Here is a 14,534-nt window from a genome sequence, read left to right as displayed (position 1 = left end):
AGTACTAAATGAAGTTTATTTACAAAACTTTTTGCATGGATGGGTTGTAAATCACGAGACGAATCTAATGATGCTAATTAATCCATGATTAAGCAATAATTAGCGGATAGTTACTGTAGTATCACTGTTGCAAATTATGGATTAAGTAGGCTCATTAGATTCGTCTCGCGATTTACAGCCCATCCATGCAAAAAGTTTTGTAAATAGATTTCATTTAGTACTTCAAATTAGTAAGATTCCTTCGAAAATTTGGCGTTTACAGCTTTTTTGCGTTTACGGCCTGTGAACTAAGTAGGCCCTAAGCGTGAGCAGCTCTAGGATCCGTTTGAATGAGTTAACACTTTTTCTATGCATTTTTTTTGTGCTTGTATCACAAGGATTTTATTCCCGTGAACGAGAACCTCTGAAATATGAAGCTTTCTATCACAATGTTGAATGATTCTTTTTTTTTTGCATTTTACTCATCTTGGATGGCTAAATATGAAATCGAGGCCTTGTCACAACAAAGTAGATTCAAGCTTAAATAGTAACGCACATTTCATTTTGGTAATTCAAGCTAAGTTTACTCTGTCGATGTCGTAGGCGTGTAGAGATTAGAGAAAGGTAGGTGCAGAATGCAAGAGCGACTTTGACGCAGAGACACCGAGGAAGGCGTGCAAGGCTGCAATCTTGCAGAGCTGCTGCTCCTTCCTTCGGCTCCGGCACGCAAACCCTCGCCCGCACGGCAGAGCCGGCACAATCCCCTGCCGAGTTGACCGCACGGTGGGAATGCGAGAACAGCACAGTGTGCCCGTGGCGCCGCTGCGCACGCAGACCCTCTGATGGCTAGGTTAATGCAGATACTCTAAAATATCTGATATCTGTATCTATTTAAATATTAATATAAATATCTGTATTAGTGTTCGAATTTAATACGATAATAAAATGGATATATCCAAATTCGATTTTCATTATTTTTCTCTGTCGATTCCACATCCGTATTCGACAATATCCGACACTGTTTGTATCCGTTTTCACTAGAATTATTTAAAAAATTATATTTATTTATTAATTTTTATAATAAAGTTATAAGAAGATTAAGTTTACTCATAAATTTTCTTGTTTTATCTATTTTTAGGTGAAATTATTTTTTATAATTTTTTATTATATATTAATTAAAAATATTTATAAATTTACTGAAAATATATTTTTATTTCTATTTTTATTTATATATATTTATTAAAATATTTGTTGATAAATAAGCTATGTTATATTATCCTACTTTAGTTTGTACATATATATAATAATTTTATATTTAAAAATATTAATAAAGAAAATAGCTAAATATTAAACTATATATCGAGTAAATATCTAAATTTAAATCTAAATCCGAGGCATCCGTTTTGCATTCGTATTCGAAAATATCAGAATTTATATCCGTATTTAAGTTAAAATTAGATAAAAGTTAATATCTGAATCCAATTTTATAGGTTACCATGCACGCCTCGCCTCTCCTGCCCCGCACTGCGGCGGCCTGCCACCCCACGCTGGCAAGCAGGCTGCAGGCGTCGCCGCCCGGGTCGGTTCCGTTCGCCGCGGCGCCGTGCTCCAAGGACGGACGCAGGACTGCACGGACAGACACGCCAGGACACGGCACGCCCCTACTACAGTATGCTCTCGTACACGCGCGCGGCCACCCCTCTCCTCTCTCTCTCCCCCCGCAGTCGTGTCCTCTCCCACACTCCCCGTGCACCATTTATTTCACTCTCTCTCTCTCTCTCTCTCTCTCTCTCTCTTCCCCGGCACGGAGGTCCCTGTCCTGTCCCCCGCACTCCGAGCCTCCCCGTCCCCGAGCCACCTTTCCTTTTCCCGTTTTCCCACCCGGCCCGAGCTCCAAGAACTCACTCACTCTGCCACTCCCACACTCGCGCGCTCTAAGAACTCGCCCTCGCCTCCGCCGCCAAGCCGAGCCAAGAACACTGCACGCGCGACGGCAATGGCGATGGCAGCGGCGGCGGGGGATGGGGCGGCGAGCGAGCCGGAGCTGGTGTCGATCCCGGCGACGCCGCACGGGCTGTCGACGCCCGAGGGCGCGGCGACGCCGACGGGGGCGGGCGGCGGCGGCGGCGTGGCGGGAGGAAGCCGGGGAAAGGGCGCCGGGACGCCCGGGCGGCGGGTGGTGGAGGGCCTGCGCGGGTACCTGGAGGACGTGGGCCACCTCACGCGCCTCGACCCGCGCGACGCCTGGCTGCCCGTCACCGAGAGCCGCGGCGGCAACGCCCGCTACGCCGCCTTCCACTCCCTCAACGCCGGCCTCGGCTTCCAGGCGCTCCTCCTCCCGCTCGCCTTCCTGGGGCTCGGATGGTATGCACGACTCTCCTTCTGTTCACGGGGGAGAGGTTTTGTTGCTCTTCCCCTGCCCTGCCCGTGTGAATGGTTTAACTTGGTTGAGGATGCCACGACTGCCGGCGCAAACCTATTTTGGTTGCTGACTCGGAGTGTGATGACCCGGTGGGGACAGGACAACTTTTTTTAATTAGTTAAGCATGTTAATGCCGGCAAGCCAAAGCAAGATGTTGAGGAGAATTTTGCTAATGTCTTTTTTTCCCTCTTCAAACTTGTTGTCTGGAAAAGTTTGGACACATTTAGTTATGACGATTCAGGCTGCTAAAATTGGAGAATTCTTTATCAGTTTTGGCAAAAGATAAGATTTCAAATTGTTGAAATCAAGATTCAAGAACACTAATCCTTAAAGAATTCAGAGTAGGAGTATCATGTTCATGGACTATCTCGGTTTCTCTTTTTCCCTTTTGCAATTTGTAGTTTAATGAATTACTATAACCATGTGCAACATCCATTGAGTAAAATGTGCAGAACTTTTAACAGATCGATAAGATTATAAAAACTTTCGCTGATTTGAAGAAATAATAAAACTGAAAAATTGTTCTGCTCATTTTTTTCACCATTGGTTATGTCATCCACCATTTGGGATGGTTTTCAGACTTTCAGATGGTTTCTCTTGAGTATTCAGTCCGACTTAAGTGTAGCTGAATTTAGAACCATTTCTGACAAATAACTGTTCACTTCTGTTTGCCCTGCAGGAGCTGGGGGATAATATCTTTGACTATTGCTTATTTCTGGCAACTGTACACACTCTGGATCCTAGTGAAGCTTCATGAGGCTGTCCCAGGCAGGAGGTACAACAGATATGTGGAGCTTGCACAGGCTGCTTTCGGTGAGACATTCTCTCAACTATTTTTGCCAGTTCATGACAGCAACTTCTGATTCCTAGATTCATGAATGTCACTGATATGTCTGGAATATATAAATTCGTATGCACTGTATGTCACCACTGTCCAAGTATGATCTCTGTCATATAGGCTGGATAGAATCTCTTGATAGTGTCTTGCTGCTTCATAATAGGAGGTGAAGTGGGACTGATGGGATAGTGCCAGGCTAATCAAAAACGCTATTTTGTTTTCTTTGCATTTAGATCATGATCTTGAGCTTCTCCTTCTGTCAGATAACATTTCGCTTTCATACCACTACAGTACTGCAGAATTGTGGTACCTTTTGCTGCCACAGGAGAACTCCATGATCCTTCTTATCAACTGATTTCATTATCTAGTCTCTGTTTACACCAAACTAAGAACATGCAATGTGGCTAGATTCTCTGCTGTTCTGTTCCATTGATAGCTACTAAGCTCACTTCACATTTTCACAAGACAGGAATTATTTGCATTGCAGTATTGCACCAATTACTGACTAATATACGTAATTCATCCAGGAGAAAAACTGGGAATGTGGCTGGCTCTTTTCCCAACTATTTATCTGTCGGCAGGCACTGCAACTGCGTTGATCCTCGTTGGAGGGGAGACGATGAAGCTCTTCTTCCAAATAGTGTGCGGCCCAATCTGCTCGCCGAGTCCCATTACGACCGTCGAGTGGTACTTGGTGTTCACATCCTTGGCCGTAGTTCTTTCTCAGCTTCCAAATCTCAATTCCATCGCTGGGCTTTCTCTCATTGGTGGTGCAACAGCAATAATGTACTGTACTATGACCTGGATTCTCTCGATCAGCCAACCGCGACCACCGACAGTCTCCTATGACCCCGTGAGATCAGCTTCTTTCGGAACATCCTTATTCTCAACCTTGAACGCCCTTGGAATAGTAGCCTTTGCATTCAGAGGGCACAATCTTGCACTGGAAATACAGGTTAGTATTCATTCCTGAACAGAAAATTTGTCCTGACACTTCCATTACTCATCACTAGTATAATTTGGTGTTAGTTGTTCGTTGGAATCTTGCAGGCAACAATGCCGTCGACCTTCAAACATCCAGCGCATGTGCCAATGTGGCGGGGGGCTAAAGTCGCCTACCTCCTGATTGCAATGTGCCTCTTCCCTGTCGCCGTCGGAGGCTACTGGGCCTACGGGAATATGGCAAGTGCATCATGATGCTTAATCAGAGCCATGACTTCACCGCGCTGCACCTAAATCCCTGGACCCTTGTGCTCATCCCTTTGCACGCCCCTGCATGCAGATGCCACCAGGAGGGATGCTGGCCGCGCTCTACGCCTTCCACAGCCACGACACCCCGCGGGGCCTCCTCGCCACGACGTGCCTCCTCGTCGTGCTCAACTGCCTCAGCAGCTTCCAGATCTACTCCATGCCGGTCTTTGACAGCTTTGAGGCCTACTACACGGGACGCACCAACCGGCCATGCTCGACCTGGGTGCGGTCGGTGTTCAGGGTCTTCTACGGGTTCCTCTCACTGTTCATCAGCGTGGCGCTGCCGTTCCTCTCCAGCCTCGCCGGTCTGCTCGGCGGGCTGACGCTGCCGGTGACCTTCGCCTACCCGTGCTTCATGTGGATCCGTGTGAAGAAGCCGGAGAAGTTCAGCTTCAGCTGGTACCTGAACTGGGGCCTCGGGCTGCTTGGCACCGCGTTCAGCCTGGCGTTCTCGCTAGGTGGCGTCTGGAGCATCGTCAGCAACGGGATGAAGCTCAAGTTCTTCAAGCCGCCCAATTAGATATACAGATTACTTGGTGCATCTGCATGTTATTATTAGATGGAAATTAGTTTGTGGAACTGAATTAGTGTCATATATATATGGTTCTGCTGCATAACTCTATGCCTTGATAAGAGCTAAGAACAATGGCATGTATATATGTGATGGTTGGGAATGTGGAAATGTAATGTTCGCGTTCCTGATAGAGTATTTTGAAGTCTTTGTGTATCTCCTGGTGGATGGGACGAGACAAAAATCTGTCATAGATGTGGTGGATTGGTGGTGCTTCTGTTCTTGTCTGCTTGACATGTACTATCTTGCACAATCACATGGAAACATGCCATCATTCCAAACAGGGTCTAAAGCCGTATGGATAAACTTATTCGGGTCAATGTATGGACTACATCTCGTTCTTATTGATGGAAAGTTTGGGACTTCATGTTGGGAAGGAGCGAACAAAATTTGCGGCCTGGTCCTTCCATTGAACAAATTTCTCGGCTTTGTTCCGACTATTGGATACATCCGGCTTCATGTATGTGGGCTGCATCCCTGAACTTTGGAGACCAACGGCCCAGGGCTGGCGCTGACAATCTGACAATCTGCGTAGACCAATTGGGTTTGCGAGTTCCATATGAACAAGTTTTCAGAGTTCTTTGGGCAGTTGACCTATTTATTGTACTGCTTCTGTGCAAAATTAGTATAATATATGATTCTATATAGCCTATAATGTAGCTTGTTTTTCGGAACAAGGTTCTCAAAAATGATTTTGTCCAACCTTACTGATTTTGTCCAAGAAATTGAAATATATTTTTTCCAATTGCTTATTATTATGTTTTTTGTTAGGTGTTTATAAAGACACACGTGTACCAATACATATTACTCTAAGTATAAGTTGGACACACACTCATGCTTGGACCGCTAATGGAAAAAAGATCCATCAGCCTGGTTGAAAAAGCCTCATACTTACCGAATCTGCAACCGGTACTAAGCAGTCGAGACTAAAAGTCTCGGCCTTTAGTACCGGTACTAAAAGGGTTATTTAGTACTGGTTGGAAAGACTAACCGGTAACCGGCACAAGAGGGGTCACCTTGCTAATGCAAGCTGGCGACCCATTTAGTATTAGGTGGTCTTTCCAACCAACCAATATTAAAGAGTTTTCCATTTTTTTCCAAATTCAATTTTATTTCATTTATTTTTAATTCATGTACAATTGCTATGTCTATCTGAGCTATACTTTACTATATGTCCATTAGTGGTGGTCGAGTTGAAATAATACATAAATATAAATAAATATCACGATCAATCATGTAATTAAGTATATAAAATATAGTACAAGTTATTTAAATATAATAATATTTATAAATATACAAATATCATGATTAAAAGTACTAATATCACAATGACCAATTATTTTTGTCTCAATTACAAGTACTAATATTATCATGATGTCGATACGGAATTTCTATTGATGTGTCCGTCGTCGTGGTAGTACTTGCCTTCAGTATTCACGATCTTGTTATTAGTGAATCCTATAAGTTGCTCCGACCGGGTCGTGATTCTTTCGACTTTGAGAACTTCATCCTTAATTCGCATCATCTATCATTTTGTAAAAATAAAGTTGTTAAGGCCATCTCCGTGAACATGTTACAAGTCTAATTTATCTGATACAATGCACCTATACAAGAGGTTAATTAAAGCTTGATTATCACATGTACAATAATTATAACAATTCAAAACTAAATTACTCACTAATTACGTCTAAAATAACTGATTAAATCTTAATTATCACATGTACAATAATTATTATAACAATTTGAAAACTAAATTACTCGCTAACTACAACTAAAATAACTAATTAAGGCTTAGTTAACACATGTAGTATAATTACAACATGTCAAAAGTAAATTAATTGCTAGCTTAAACATCTTTATACACAAATAAATAAGTCATATAAAAAATTTCTAACCTTCTGTTCCTTTGTTTGAGTAAAAAAACTTCAAAAATTCTCCTCCCCTCCCCTCAATGCACAGTGGCTGAGTTCATGGCACTCTGGAATGCGGAGGGGGTCTGATATATATATATATATATATATATATATATATATATGTATATATATCGGACCGCATTAGTACCGGGTTGTGGCAAGATCCGGCACTCATGTTTCATCATTAGTGCTAAGTCGTGGTATGATCAGGTACTAATAAGGATCCATTATAACTAGATGGTGTCATGAGCCGGTATTAACAGTTCTCTAGGGATATGGCCGCTGCAGCCGGTACTGATGTTCACAGCAGCACTGGCTGCATGGCTGCAACAGTGGCTGGTATTTTTGACTTGGACCGATAGACCGTTCTTTAGCGATGAACAAGCTTAGAGGCCTAACCTCTTGCAGTGCAAGCAAGCGGTTTGGCCATTGAAACACTCACCTGTGCATTTACTATTGTTTCTCCAGAATTAATCAAGAAAATAAGAGCACCACCATGATTCTTGAACTCAGAATTTAAGGGATAATGTAGCATCAATGTTTAATACATTTAAATTTGATCCTCTATATACCATATATAAGCTGATTCAGTTACTGACGACATATGTATATAATTTGCTTTAAACAATTTGGACACATTGCAGGACAATTTAACCACATTGTCACCAACTCATCAAAGATTTGCTTCAGACACTTATTTCTGGTAGTCAGTAACACTATCTGAGATTGTGGACCCTTTCCAAAAGCATGATTTTCTGTTGCCGATCACTGAAGTTTTAGCAAGTTGATCTTTGGATATATAATAGTGTCAAAAAACAAAACATTCTGCAACCTAATTAAATGGTTGCATATATAACACGAGATGCCTATGTAAACAAAATTAATTTCATAAAAAGTTGCACGTAAAGTGGACACCGCCTAGCATGCACATGTCAATAGCGCTTCTATTATATAACTTTTATCTGGTGATTAATGTATTACGAAGTTAATTATATAATCTATCTTCCCACCAAGAACACACGCGAGAAAGTGTAACCAAACCAAAACCCTAGTTCAAAAAAGCTATGCTCTGATTTGTTATCTAGCTACTACAAACTAAGCCTATCTGTTTTTTTTTTAGAACCGAGGCTAACCCCATTTCCATTACAAAAAACGGAAATACCGGTGAGCAGTAAATGCTTATCTTCTTCTTGTTTGGGTGTCCTTTCTTTGTAGGGACTTTTGCATGCTGGATGAAGGGCCAATAAAGTCGTCTTGTCCTTGGGGGCATATAATCATTGATATTCACCGTCATGAGTCATGACCCCGCTAGAGTGGCAATAAGGGCTGCTGGAGGGTAGCGGCCATTCTTCAATCCTCGTCTGCAGCCTGAATGCTGTTGTTCTTGAAGCGAGATTGGAAACATGCTGATACTTCCCATTCTTAGCTAATTACAGCTATTCCTCGTTGTGTATATATATGCATACTATAATATACCTCGGTAGGTACACATCCATGCAATTCATTGAATTTTAGGGCAGTTGCTAAAGAGCTCGTAACTTAAACAAGTGAGCAAGAAGGGAATGCTAAGGCGGGTACGGTAGAGAACTAACGCAGGAACTGAGGGGAATGTAAAATACATGTATATATAGATTGGCGAATCCAAGATAATGTCAGAAGAAAGATGATGGGTGGGAGATGATGTGGGTTCATCAATGAGAAATATTCATTTTAATCTGTAGGTGATTTTATTTTCATCCTACGTCAAACTTCATTATTAACTCTAAACAAGTTTTTGAAGAATGCATCAACATTAGTTTAATTACATCCACCATAAAATATTTCTTGTTTGTGCATTTATTCATTATTCACTACGCTAGAAGCCCTAATCTGAGACACGCCCTAGGCAAAATGCTAGACGAGCAGGGGTCGCATCCCGCATTACCGCGTCGCAGATTAAAAAGTAATCTGAGACGCGCCTCACACGCGTCTCAGATTACCAAAATGCAAGACGCGCTTTACTTACGGCGCGTCTCGCCTTGGCTACACACAGGCTTCCCTGGGAGCCAAATGCGAGACGCGCTCTAGGCTAGGCGGGTCTCGCATTAGTCACAGATGAGAGACACGTCTCACTTACGGCGCGTCTCGCCTTGGATTCAAACAGGCTTCCCTAGGAGCCAAATGCGAGACGTGCTCTAGGCTAGGCGGGTCTCGCATTAGTCACAGATGAGAGACGCGCCTCACTTACGGCGCGTCTCGCCTTGGCTTCACACAGGCGCCCCTGGGAGCCAAATGCGAGACGCGCTCTAGGCTAGGCGGGTCTCGCATTAGTCACAGATGAGAGACGCGCCTCACTTACGGTGTGTCTCGCCTTGGCTTCACACAGGCGCCCCTGGGAGCCAAATGAGAGTCGCGCCCTAAGCGAGGCGCGTCTTGCATTAGTCTACCCCCAACAGGGGCCTTTTTTTCCCCAGCTGCATCCTGGAACTAGCCAGGATTTGACAGCTGCAATCAAATACCTGCAAAAGATTTCAATTCACAGAATTCACCGCAATCATCGCACGCATCCATACAATTCACACAGTGCGATACACACAAGCAAAGATAGTATTATATAACACATGTACAATCAATTAGCCTCGTCCAAAACTCAAAACAAGGCTCAATCCAACTCAAAACAACAATGATCGATAAGAACAATAGAGTACATGCAAAGCAAGTCTCTCAATCTAGTTCAATGTCGCCTGCCGTGCTATGATAAATGGAACTCCCCCTTTGGGTTGATCACCTCCATCGTGAGGAACCCCGCTAGCCTCTCTCGGATATCCTTCACGTTACCAAGCGTCGTATGATTGAAATAATCATCTTCGTCCTTCGAAATATAATTACAAGCAGTTAGAATACAAGATGAAGATATATATACTTAATTAGAACACGTGAGAATTCTTACTGTGAAATCCGGTTCCGCTGCAACTAGAAGCATGCTGTGGCAAACATAGAACCCACATGAGTTACCCGAGGGTTGCCGTGTGCACTACATGTCAAAGATAGATAGAAATTAGCATTTTGCGACACTTAGAACCAAGAAAACATCATAATAGTAAAGCGATTTAGTTATAGTAGTTACCGTCCACGCGGTGTGATGTGTAAACGCAACTTGATGTTGCTCTTTGTATCCTTCTTCGGCCCTAAGATGCCTGGCAAGAGACCTAAACACAGACATCCGGATGTTATATTAAAAATAATTGTGAAATGGGCAAATGACAAAAAACTAAAGCAAACAACAAACTTACTCGTCAAGGATTCAGATGACTAGAGAATAATCACGTATCTGAGGCTTTCCCGACTCATCTGATGGAATGCTCGAGTCAAGGTAGAAGACTTGCTTGCTCTTGACATTGATGATGAGTGTAACCCAATGGTTGCCTAGGTTGTACGGCACCACAATGTGCTTCTTGTCAGCATGTACTCGCATGCACTTCACCATGTACTCGATAAGAACAATAGAAAACATGGAAAGCAAGTCTCAATCTAGCTCAATGTCGCCTGCCGTGCTAGGATAAATGGAACTCCCCCTTTGGGTTGATCACCTCCATCGTGAGGAACCCCGCTAGCCTCTCTCGGATATCCTTCACGTTACCAAGCGTCGTATGATTGAAATAATCATCTTCGTCCTTCGAAATATAATTACAAGCAGTTAGAATACAAGATGAAGACAGATATACTTAATTAGAACACATGAGAATTCTTACTGTGAAATCCGGTTTCTCTGCAACTAGAAGCATGTTGTGGCAAACATAGAACCCACATGAGTTACCCGAGGGTTGCCATGTGCACTACATGTCAAAGATAGATAGAAATTAGCATTTTGCGACACTTAGAACCAAGAAAACATCGTAATAGTAAAGCGATTTAGTTATAGTAGTTATCGTCCACGCGGTGTGATGTGTAAACGCAACTTGACGTTGCTCTTTGTATCCTTCTTTGGCCCTAAGATGCCTGTCAAGAGATCTAAACACAGACATCCGGATGTTATATTACAAATGCTTCTGAAATAGGCAAATGATAAAAAACTAAAGCAAACAATAAACTTACTCGTCAAGGATTGAGATGACTAGAGAATAATCACGTATCTGAGGCGCGCCCGACTCATCTGATGGAATGCTCGAGTCAAGGTAGAAGACTTGCTTGCTCTTGACATTGATGATGAGTGTAACCCAATGGTTGCCTGGGTTGTACGGCACCACAATATGCTCCTTGTCAGCATGTACTCGCATGCACTTCACCATGTACCTAACCAAGTTGAAATGGAAACAAGCGGTTACATGTGTTAAATGGAAACAAGTGACTACATGTGGCTACAAGTTGAAATGAAAACAAGTTTAACTGCTGCATGTGCGTACCTGACCAAGCTATCTCTATCTGAATTCATTACTGTCACCGTCATCATCTGTGGGTCAATGTACCCACACTTCTTTCCGGTTCGACGCCTTGTCTCTTGTTGCATGTGCCTACACGATCCATATGAATTGAAATAGAAACGACTTAAATTGTTGAATGTATATCAAATGCATTGAAATAGAAACAAGTCTTAATTGACTTACAATGCAAAGCACCGAATGAGAGAAAGATCCAAAGCGTCGAGGTTGAAAAGGTCGAACAAATCGCAGAAGGCAACAATAAAGATGTTACCACTGCCCTCAAGCTGCAGAAAGTGCCGCTCTTCGTATGACATCATGATTTCCTGGGCTTTATTGACATTGCGCATGTAGTAGTTGTGCAGGTCCACACAATATTGACCTGCTGTCCGAAGCTCAGGGACACTAAGTAAGGACTTTCCAACCCTGTACTTTGGATTCTCAGAAGTGTAAGCTCTTGTAACCGGGTGTTTTATCCGCTCCACCTTTTTCTTACCCTCTGAGATCTCCCGCTTTGTCGCCATCGGCCTACTCTGCTTCTTCCTCATAGGATTAGCCTTGCTTAGGTTCTTGGGAGCGGTAGCTGGCTCTGTCGGAACAGGTGGAGGGGGGTAATCTGAGGCTGAGTAGGGACAGGAGGATGCGGATCCGGTAACGCTTCCCATGTATCCGGCAGCTGTGGCCATGGCTTAGAAAACGTCGGTGGCACTGCAGGACTCTGTGGCTGAGGTTAAGTGGTCGGTACTGAATCTGCATATGCTGGATCAATATCAATACCAGCTCTCCGCTACTGAACCCTTCTCGCAATTGCATCCCGCAAAGTGGTGGTCATGTCATCTGGTGGCACATCCAGCTTGATATTCTTAGCAAACTCATGCAGTAAGTCAATCTTGACCACAGCACAATCAGCCCTGACCTGCAACAACAACAACAACAACAAAGCCTTTAAATCTCAAGCAAGTTGTACAAACCAAAAGAAAAAAAAACAAAAAGAAATAGGAGAAAAGAAAAGAGAGGAAAAGACCAATGCACTGACCTGGACACCTTCAAGCTGGGACATACCGGGATACACAAGCCCTTTCCCGACCTCCAATCGAGATGAATCTCCGACCAGCTGCACGAGAAGACTGCATCGGGTCGGACGAGCCAAGCCATCTATCGTATCCGGCTCCACTGATGTAGGCACTGATGGCCTCTCTGTCCCTCTACTCTGAGAAGCACCCGCTGCAGTAGAAGCGAAGCTGTCCCTTCTCTCTTCACTCATCCTACTCCCCGGCAAATCAGGGAATGACAATCCCTAAGACTCGAAGATGGTCTTCAGCTCTCCAAACATCTCCATCTTCACCTGCTTTTTGATCTCATCTATGTCAACCTTTGATGAGGAGTCTCAAGTCCGCTTCCGGTATCTGCCTTTGTGTTCAGGGAACCCCTCCTTCCAGGTCAACTGACTGGAAACACCACGGACACAACCCCGTTGCTCACGGGTTCCCAAAGCCCTGGTGAGCGCATCTCGCCTTTCATGCCCCCGTGTTGGTTGCCTATATTTGTTCAGTTCCAGAACTGAATGGTTCAGTTCTGGAACTGAAAATTCAGTTACAGAACTGAATTCATATTTCCAGAACTGAATTCATATTTCACAAATATTCACACATTATCATATCTCACAAAGGCACAATTAAAGTCACACAATTACCATATTTCACAAAGGAACAATTAAAGTCACACAATTCCCATACTTGACAAAGGAACAATTAATATACATTGTGTGCCCAATCATTTTGCTACTTTCTGTTGTTCCCTTGGTTTTTTGAAATTCTTGACTTTTTCTTTATGGTCGTTGCGCAAGTAGGGAGTTTCGTTGGCCGATGGTATTCTTGGCTTGATCATTGAGGTGGCGAAAGGAGGTATCTCATCAAACTGATCAAACTCTTCCTCCTCGACCGCATTCTCAATACCGACGATTCGCCGTTTTCCAGGTATAACCACCTTGAGTCTTTTGTTTGTTGTGTCAGAAACATAGAACACTTGAGCCACATGTTGTGCGAGGACGAAAGGGTCCGTCTTGTATCCGTGACGGCTAAGATCGACACTAATGAACCCATACTTGTCTTTTTGTACATCTCTATTTGCATCAACCCAATTGCAACGGAAAAGGGCAATTTTAAAACCGTGAAAGTCAAGCTCCCATATCTCTTGTATTTGACCATAGTACGCGGTTTTGTCCTCTCCGTTAACATCGTAAGCATCAACACGTACACCACTATTCTGATACATGCTTTTCTTATCTTGTCTTCGGTGTAGAACGTGTATCCATTTATGTCATACCCTTGGTATGTCATAACGGTGAATATAGGACCAAGAGCCAACTTTTTGAGTTGTTCACTTATAGGAGTATCTGATCGTGAAATTCGATTCCGGAGCCAGCCACAGAATTTGTTCATGTGTTCCTTTGCTAACCATGATTCACTGTGTAGAGGATTCTCTCTAAGCAACAGCTCCTTGTGCTCATCAAAGTACTCAGACACAATGTCCATTTGTTGCAACACGTGGAAATGAGCCCTATGAAATAAATCTTGATCTGGAATTATAGCCTTCTTCCCGATCGTCCCCATGCCTGTGAGCCTCCCCTCATGACGAGACTTGGGAACACCAACCGGGTTACTCGGGTCAGCGTAGTTTAGGGCCCACTCAATGGCTTCCTCTGTACAATATCCTTGTACCATGCTGCCCTCGGGGAAAACTCGATTTCTTACTAGTGACTTCAAGATGCCGTTGAATCTCTCGTACGCATATATTTGGTGAAGGAACACATGACCAAGTAGCTTTATCTCCTTGATAAGATGGCCCGTGAAATGAAGGCTGATATCGAAAAAGGCAAGTGGAAAATACATCTCAAGAACGCAGAAAGTTTCATAGTGCTTCTTTTCCAATGACTCAAGATCTTCTTCACTTAGAACCTTTTGACCAATTGCATTAAAGAAAAAGCAAAGGTTCATAATAGCCTCCCGAACATTGACCGGTAGGATATTCCGAATTCCTACGGCAATCATCTGCGTCAGCAATACATGGTAATCATGAGACTTTATGCCGGGAGATAGCTTTAGATCAGGCATTGATACAAGCTTCGAGATATTGGTTGAGTAGCCAGTTGGAACTTTCACAC

General features: G+C 43.3%; 1 protein-coding gene across 1 annotated transcript; it reads left to right on the top strand.

Moving 5' to 3' along the window:
• Positions 1 to 1,817: 1,817 nt before the first annotated feature.
• Positions 1,818 to 5,170, top strand: LOC112887069 (lysine histidine transporter-like 8). The gene is made up of 5 exons (XM_025953149.1): positions 1,818 to 2,343; positions 3,081 to 3,214; positions 3,767 to 4,194; positions 4,290 to 4,421; positions 4,522 to 5,170. The coding sequence occupies exons 1-5, from the start codon at positions 1,976 to 1,978 to the stop codon at positions 5,008 to 5,010; spliced, it is 1,551 nt and encodes a 516-aa protein (XP_025808934.1). The 5' UTR covers positions 1,818 to 1,975; the 3' UTR covers positions 5,011 to 5,170.
• Positions 5,171 to 14,534: the final 9,364 nt, after the last annotated feature.

Source organism: Panicum hallii, chromosome 3, assembly GCF_002211085.1.
Source record: "Panicum hallii strain FIL2 chromosome 3, PHallii_v3.1, whole genome shotgun sequence".
Taxonomy (NCBI): Eukaryota; Viridiplantae; Streptophyta; class Magnoliopsida; order Poales; family Poaceae; genus Panicum; species Panicum hallii.
Note: the sequence above shows the minus strand (reverse complement) of the source record. Positions and strands in the feature narration are given on the sequence as shown.